This window comes from Merops nubicus, unplaced genomic scaffold (assembly GCF_000691845.1).
Source record: "Merops nubicus isolate BGI_N331 unplaced genomic scaffold, ASM69184v1 scaffold6184, whole genome shotgun sequence".
Lineage (NCBI taxonomy): Eukaryota > Metazoa > Chordata > Aves > Coraciiformes > Meropidae > Merops > Merops nubicus.
The window spans coordinates 1-8,788 of record NW_008606099.1 but is presented as its reverse complement, the minus strand read 5'-3'; the positions used below and the strand labels follow the sequence as shown (position 1 = coordinate 8,788).

Here is an 8,788-nt window from a genome sequence, read left to right as displayed (position 1 = left end):
TGGCAGTTGCGGTCACAGCCACCCCCATGCCTTGCTGCAGCCCTGCAACCCCCAACCCTCTCAGAAGGAGCTTCCAAGCCTCTCAGCCATCTGCAAGTGGCCAGCTCAGCAGAGCTAAATAAGCATTATGCCTAAAATCTGGTACTCCAAAACCCAAAATAAGGAAACATCCCGTGCAATCTACTTTATGTGGAAAACAAGCACCTAAGAATGAAACAGTCTTGAAACACTACAAAGCCTATACACATCAGTCCCCTAAAAGCCAATTAATTATTTATTCTGGGAAGGACTAGACCCTTCTGAAATACTTCCACCTCTAATAAATGACCTTCCTCAACAGTTTGTAGGGGTTTTCCTTGTTTGTTTTTGTTTTTTTTTCCAAGTATATTTCCCTAACTGACCCTGTGATCAGCACACAGTCTGTACGTGACACATCCAAGTTTGTCACTGCCCACAGATAATGCACCATTATTTTCTTGCTGTCCATTGCTCTCCAGCTTAGACCAAGTACTGCTCCCAACATGACATACTTCTACCACCACCCTTACCTCCTTTTTCTAATGCCAGCAAAGGTCAGAGACAATCCAGAACATAGATGCCGAGACCCTCCCTCACAGTTGTAACACAAGATGGTATGTGCTACATACTTTTTTTTTGCATGGATAGATTTATTTCACCAGAACTCACCTTGTGGATGTAGTGTCTGTGATAAGGGACCAGACTGATGGAAGTACATGGAGGAGTTTATAAAGCAGAAGTCAACAACAGTAAGAATAGTACTGGCTGAAAAATGTTTGCTAAAGAATTGCACATCACAAAAGTCCAAAGAGCTCGTGCCACCAACAGCTGACTGCGTGCAAAAACTGCACACACACTGCACCCAGCAAACACCCACAAAACCACACACTTCCACAGCTGGGCTGCTTCCTGCTGCCTTGCTGTCTCTTCAACTAGCAGATGAGACCAACCCCACCATTATTTTTCCTGTTATATTCCAGATTCTGAGGCAGAACAAGGTAGATGTTCAGAGCCACACACAGGAAAACAGACGTAATACTATTTTTTAAAGATGGGATGTAGTGCTGTCCCGTAAGATCACTCTCCTTTCAATACACAGCTTTAGAGAGAAAAGAAAGGCTCTAAATCTAATATATCCTCCAGAGAGCAAACTGTTTAGTGTCCCTTCTGTACAACAGACCTGACATTGCTTCCAGTCCAGTGCTAGATGTCAGCGTTTGAAGTCACTGGATCCTTTGCACTGTAGTAAAGTTACCAGTCCACCCTTCCCTTTGCATGGCAGTTGTGTCAGTGAGGCAGTCAAACCACAGCTGCATGAAGCTCTACTCTCTATCACCTCTGGTTACACTGGAAGAGACAGCAGGAGCACAGAGCTAAAACACTCATTTTCCCTGACTGAAGTGTTATGGTAAAATGCACCAGAGCAAGGCCTAGGAGCTTCAAGCAACACTTCAGATTATAGAAACTTTGTCCCAGAGAGAGAGTACTGACTCTGCTCATTCACCTCAGCAACCTGTACGTGCCATACCTTTGCCTTTCTCTTGCAAATAAGTTCTCCTCTTCATTTTAAGAGGCAAAGTCTCAAAACAGGAAATACTGGTCTGAGGCAGACTGCAAGTCAACTGGACCTGAACCTCCCAAGGACTACCACAACATATAAGAATGGACATATATACATGAGAATTACAAGAGATACATGAGAATATATATGTGATACATATTACAAGATGTATATGAGCATTACAAGATATACAAGAATGAACTTTGCCAAGTGATGTTGACAGTCCAAAGAGGATCAGGGGAAGAAGTCCAGAAAGGTGGGAGCTGGTTGCAAGAACTGCAGGTAATCTTTCCTGCCCAGTCTCTCATGCACAGGTGGAACCAGAAATAATACTCTCATCTCTACCCATTGTAAGAGTCAGAAAGCAAACTGCTGTTGGAAATGAGTTAATTTTTTCCTGCTTTATGAAAACAAACTGATGCCAAAATGCATTTTTTAATATCTACAAGAAGAAAGTGTAGAACATTCTGCTTTTCCCAAAATGACTAAGGTGGAGAACTGCTTTTTGATGTGCACAGATCACACTCTTTTCCCTGACTGTCAGTTTAGTTTATTTTATGCTTACTACACTAAGTGACTTCATATAGTACACACCACCTATATACCAAGTGTATCTATAGTATATGGCTATCAGTGATATGTATGTATCTGCATACATATGCATGCATTTAGTTTTTCCTCTTGACCAGTCAATATTCAGGTATCTCTGTACCTTCTTGCAGACTTTGAGGCCAACAACATTTGGTCTCAAATAAGATCAAACAAATTCTCTCTCCTATTTGTTCAACATCATCTTGGCCACTGTATCTTTTATTATTTTGGGTGTATCAGGATATTCTTGATTAGAAGTCTGACCAGTCTTTTTGACCCTACTCTTTGTTGATCCCATATTATTTGTGCAATAAAATGATGAAAACCAAGTTACAGTAAATCCATGGTTACCTAGTTTCAATCAACAGCTATGTGAAGACAAACACTCTTCCATACCAAAAGCATTGTGACAGAGGCAGAAGTGACTCTTTCCAACCTACTTTTTGGGGAGGCTGAAGAGGTTACCATTCCAACACAGCAGTACACCAGCAAGCACTCTTCTAAGCATGGTCTTCAATCCTCTGGGAGAGAAAAGTTTCACCTATCTATGACATCGCTCTCACCTGGGGAAAAGAAAATGTGTATCTCAAGCTTTCTAAAAAATAGTGAAACAAGGAAGGTTAGAATTTACATGAAGAAGTTTCAGAAAATTGGTAATACGGAATTGTAGCAAAGGATATTGTTTCAACATAGTATCACTAAAAAAGGTAAGGCAGAAAACAAAGATTTGCAAAAAAATATATATTTTTTAAAGTATTTTCTTATTTTACAAGTACAAAAAGCAATGTTTAAAAATCAAAATCCTGGAAGATAGCCTGGAAAAACAGACCTCCAAAGCACAAGACTCCTCCGTGAGAACTCCCAAACAATGTCACAACTCCTAAAAATCCTGCATTCAATGGGCAAAGGTAAGATCCAGCTCAGGTAACTCCTTCTAACGACCCTTTAAACCCCACAATCCAGCACTGATCTGACCAGTCTCTAAAGAATGTGTTGAGGCATCCTGTGGCTACAGAGCAAAGGGGTTGGCATGAATTGTGATATCTTTAATGTGAACATCGTTCAGAGGTCGGTAGGTTTTCTCATTCACAGGCAACTTCTCCAGCTCATCCAGGGTCTCCAAGCCATCAATAACTCTGGAAGAAAAGCAGAAGTGCTAGGAACCTCCTTCTAATAACAACTTAAATTTCACAGTTGAGATCTCTCAAAACATTTTACAGTTAAGCATCATAATCATAGGGCAAGGACTTTGCAAGCAAATGATACAAATAAGACATCCAAGTATTATATATGGCATATAACTTATTTTGAAACGAAATATTAAGCATCCATGACAGATTCTGATAAAAAGTACAAATAACACCCACTGACCTGACAGCACCTTATTTTATACCAACCATAGCTGCACAAAGACCCTGGCTGCACTTCCTGGCAGGCAGGACTGACCAACCACAGTACAGGTTTAAGGCACAGGCTATATCAAACCTCACTGTGAATTACTGAAATCCTACGGCTGGAAAAATCAGTTTCTAAATATGAGATTATAATTTCTAACCTTCTGACTCAAAGACAAGATCAGACAGAACAACTGGTAACTGTGTAAATCTAATGACACAAGTTATGTTTAGGCTTTCAGATTTCCTGTTCAGGCTGAAGAAATGACAAGAAAGATTGTTCTAGTAGAATTTTTTTGTTTAAATAACTCGCTCTGGTGCATCTCGTCAGTTTATCCCCCAGTAATGGACTTGGCAGAAAACACGTGCTGTCCACAGTCCAAGTCAGTCAGACTCATCAGCTCTCTAATGTGGGCCAGCAGGGACTGTGTGTGCTGTTATGCTGATTCCAAAACTGGGACAGGACTGTTTCTGCCACAGAAAATGGGGCAAAGTTCATCTGTCAGAGCCTCTACCCTCTTCTAAGAAAGATGTCTAAAAAAATTATCTCTCAATCACATTTCTAAACAAGCAGATAAGAAAGGAGCAGCTACACTTAACTCCATCTAACAAAGGCAACTTTCTCAGCAGATTCACTTGTACACTAGAGACTTAACAACGAGCAAAAGTAAAGACATCACCATGATTCTGAGATGGGAAAAGCTGTATCTGAGAGACTCAAAAATTAGTCATTTGCTTTAAGGATGATACATTATTACCCATGTCTATTAACTTAATCTTTTAAAATAATGATGTATCTTAAGCAACCTCACTGATTTTATAAACTGTCAGTTCCATGAGATTTATCTAACTCACAGGAAACTCCACCTGAACAGAAGCATGACCATGTCAGCACCACACCCATCCCCAGAGTCAGTCCCAAATGAGAGTCTGGCTTCTCAGTAAATCCTGCAACTGTGCATCCACACAAACTGTGTATCTGCAGTTTATTCAAATCAGGTTCCATTCATTTGGGCACGGATGAAAAGGCAAGCTGGAATAACTTGGGGGGAGGAAAAAAGCTCCATTCTTGAGGTAATTTTTAATATGCCTATTTCCACCAAATTCCCTACTACTAAGAAGAGGAGAGCAGCATTTTGGAACAACTCATTCCAGTGACAGTGCAAGAGCACACATTTACATATAGACATCCAACATTTTAAGGGGTTTCAGAACAAGAAGCTTCTAAATTTACATTGCATGTACCCTGAAATGTGCAGATCCTTCACACACTAGGGTAAGGATGCATGCAGATGGATCACTTACTTTCCAAAAACAGTGTACTTCATGTCTAGGTGTGGCTGCTTCCCATAAGTGATGAAGAACTGGGATCCATTGGTATTGGGGCCATTGTTTGCCATTGAAACTACCCCACGGACGCTGTGCTGGAAGAGGGGAAAAGCCTTAATGAGAAAGCAGGACTTTAACCTGCACAGAGTGCTCTGTGACTTAATGCTCTGCCTCAGTACTGTTATTAAGAACAAATCTTGGTTGCTAATATATTTCACCACTGTCCATAATTAGCTCCTCAAAACTGCTCTGACAATGAAATATGCCTTCAAGTCTGTGAAAAACACTCTGTTACAAATTCTTTCTACTTCTGTTCTCAGTGATGAAAACCCTCAAATCTGAACTGCCACGTACAGAAATGCCTGTTCCCATTTTAATAATAACTAATCATTTCTGTTCCTTTATTGTGGGATTATACTTTGCCTCCCAACTGCAGAAAGAAGTATTTCATAGGGCACAACACAACGCTGACTATTCTCCAGCCTTTAAAGAAAATGAATCTGAAAACATAACTGCATCTTGAGAACACAAATACCTTTAAGTATTCACTGAATTCATCCTCAAACTTCTTGCCCCAGATGCTGTTACCTCCCTTCCCAGTGCCTAACAAAAAAAGCACAATACATTACTGGGTTTTCAGACTGAAAAATCCATAAGTTATGCAGTTATCACACTTTACAACAAAGACCCTAGACAGCCTGTAATTTTTTTTGATGCAGCGATTGGGTTCTGAGGTCTTGATGCTGAGCAGACACAGAACTTTATATAAGCAACATCTATTAAACAGCAGAACAAAACATGGACATATCCTCAAATTAAATTCAGTATGAGTACAGAGACACACAGCTGAATCACATTTTTCTCACAAATAACTGACACTGCCAACAACATGTTCCCCAAATGCTTTAGAGGCCGTGTAGAACCTTTCAGGCAAAAAGCAAAGAAACCACAGTAGCAACTGCTATCTGTTAAACTGCTGGTAAGTCAGAACTGTCACATTTAGTGGAAACACCTGGAAAAACTAATGTTTGTAGAATGCTTTACTGCTGCATGATTACTTACAAGCAGGGCAACAGCTGCTCTTCTGTAAGCTCACCACAGAAAACTAATCTCATCATAAAAACCTCTATCAGTAATACAATAATTCTTATATTTTGGTTTTAATATTATACTTATAATTTCTTTTTTTTAATTTCTATTTTATTTCTAAAGAGACCTGGACAGAAGAGTTTACCTAATGGATCTCCTGTCTGAACCATGAAGCCCTTTATATTCCGGTGAAACACGCATCCATTGTAGTAGTTACTAGCACAAAGAGCCAGGAAATTCTAAGGAAATGGAAATAAACCATATTAACAATTCAGAAATAGTACCCTCTTACTGAAATGACAGCATTGGTAAGACCAGGATTAACTCTTTTGCCTCTGCTTTGTATTGTGACCATGTGAATTCCACAGAGTACTGCCACAGAATCACCATGAACAAATCATAGCTAATAGGGTCCTTTGATACTGTCACAGACAAGGATTTTAAACAAAGCTTACAGAACAAGGTTGTCCGACCTGAGGAATAGATAAGAAGCCTGAAACATGCTCAGAAGTATCACTTTCACTCAACATTTTTATTTTCGAAATGTAATTTTGTAATCAATAACTTCATGTCTCATCTTTGTTAATTAAAAAGTAAATTATTTCAATTTAAGCCTGAGTTTATTGTGGAAAGGAAAACCTGAGGCCTCTGACAAACTGGGAGTGATTCTCACTCCTTAATTTAAAGTCAAATCTGTGCAGGTGTGAGTAAACTCAGGGAAATTTGGGAAGGCCAGGCCATGTGCCGTATTTCCCCTGAGGGCAAAGGACACTTTGAGAGATGCTGGAACTTGGAGAGAAGCAGCCCTCAGCTAAACCTTACCTGGCAAGAAACAGGCAGCAAAGCTCTAGGCAGTTTGACCCCCCACAAGCAGCACGGGCACTGGACCAGCTTAAAAGGTTAGCATCCCATTATGTGGTGAGAGGAGTTGCAAAGCCAGTTCACCTCCTCTACAGTGTTCATTATCTCTAGTGCTTTCTTTCAGCACTAGCCAATCCTGCTCCTGTTACCTGACTTACTTCACAAGTCTTCGGGGTTCGTTCACAGAACAGCTCGATTTTAATATCTCCTACATCAGTATGCAGTGTGACAGCCTGAGCAACAGACAGAAAAGAAGAACTAAATCCACAAAATAGTTACAGACTCAATTTTATTCCCCAATCCCACCAAGAACATAAGCAAGTTCCCACTGCATAAATCACTATTTCAATATTTGGCCATAGGCAAGGCTACTGGGCCAAACCTTCCACATTTCCAGGGAAATGGCTGGAAAGCACTTGGTTTCATTTGGTTTCAGGACAAATCAAGGTCCCAGAGTGATGCCTAAGCTTTGTTTCATGCTGTTACACTTCACAGATATGTCATTCATTTGCAAACCTGAAGAATCAAGGCTGTATCCCTTTCAGATGACAGTGTGGTGCACACACCTCACTGTTTACAGCCAGAACAACAACTGATGTGGGTTACTTGCCTGCAGCCTTCTGAGTGATAAAGCCAGTTCTGAAGGGCACCGTATATAACCTGCCTTTGCAAACAAGCAAACCTAAAAAATTACACACTTTGCTTAAGAATTTATAAATGACATTCATAAAATTTAAAATGGCAGTTACCTAAGCCAATATATCACCATAGGCCAAATATATCACAGTCCTTTCCATTTTTGAAATACCAAAAACCAGTATCCTGTTCTTACCAGCACACTGTTCCAGAAGTACACAAGTTAAGAAGGCAGCTATGTGCAATGTCCACAAAGATACTATAAAAGGTATATGTACAGTTTAAGAGACACAATCTTATCTCTATTTTCTGATTTGCTAAACTTTTAAAAGCTTGCAGGTGCAGAAGGTTACATACACTCAAGCAGGGTTTGCAACTTGAATAACACTTTTGTGGTAAAAGCAGCTAAGATAGATTACCAAATATTAGTCAAAGTGAGATTAAAATTTAGGATCTTACAACTGAAACTCCAGTTATATTTTAGACTGGTGTAAACTGACCTATTTTCCTTTTCACAGTATTTTGTTAGAAATCTGAAATGGAAGCCTCAACTTTTTATTACAAATTCTTCACAGCAAAGTAAAATGTGTAATCTCTTTGAGACACAGAGCAGCTATTTCCCTTCCAAGAGACAAAGACTTCAGAAATAATGAAAATATTAAAAAGGTGCTATTGTTCTCACCATGTCTGCTTATCAAGCCGCTGGAGTAGATTTGCATACAGCAATTTCCTGCAAAGAAAACATGAAATCTGTTGGATTTTTGCTACCGACGCTCAACTTTCTCTCATTCTAAATTAAATATTTGTGTGTTTATATGCTTTACACCAGTTTTACAGTGCCATTCAAGTAACAGCATGTAAGTGCTTGCACTGTACAACTACACAGCATATCAAGGCCTAGAAAAGGAGTATAACAAAATAGCTCAGAGGAATGGGGCGAGGGCAAAATAAGCCCTTTACCAAGATGAAAGTTTACGCCAAGCAATCACAGATCTTCCAGCGATTGGCGTTGTATAAATGAGACAGCCGGATAAAAGCCACATGGCCGTACCTAAATAAAAGTATGATTTGGAGCCACCTTCTGACAGTTGTCGGTGCCTGCAACAGACAGGCACCTGCATCCCACACTTTTATATCTCAGTAATGACTAAAGCATTTTGAAGGATAATATCATCGCAGTTGTGCAGAAATCAGCAGGTTTACACACTAACTTCTCCTCTATGCGGTGGCCCCGCTGGCCGGCCCCCAGGCCTAGCGAGGCCTCTCAGAGGCCGGGGAACCCGCCCGCAGGCAGCTCCGGCCCGGCACG

The 8,788-nt window shown here is 40.2% G+C and overlaps 1 protein-coding gene across 1 annotated transcript; it reads right to left on the bottom strand.

The window, feature by feature from the left end:
* Positions 1–2,931: 2,931 nt before the first annotated feature.
* On the bottom strand, positions 2,932–8,229 carry PPIL3 (peptidylprolyl isomerase (cyclophilin)-like 3). Its single transcript, XM_008939529.1, has 6 exons — positions 8,162–8,229; positions 7,002–7,076; positions 6,128–6,221; positions 5,429–5,496; positions 4,870–4,988; positions 2,932–3,306 (listed from the first exon to the last, which is right to left on the bottom strand). Exons 1-6 carry the CDS (start codon positions 8,162–8,164, stop codon positions 3,180–3,182), a joined length of 486 nt encoding a protein of 161 aa, XP_008937777.1. The 5' UTR covers positions 8,165–8,229; the 3' UTR covers positions 2,932–3,179.
* Positions 8,230–8,788: the final 559 nt, after the last annotated feature.

Bases quoted from the DNA above. Each gene is read 5' to 3' on its own strand.
- PPIL3 (XM_008939529.1), bottom strand. The intron at 5,497-6,127 runs GTAAACTCTTCT...TTTTTTTGTTAG, and splicing joins TCAGACAGGAGATCCATTAG to GCACTGGGAAGGGAGGTAAC. The intron at 4,989-5,428 runs GTATTTGTGTTC...CCCCTCTTCCAG, and splicing joins AATTCAGTGAATACTTAAAG to CACAGCGTCCGTGGGGTAGT.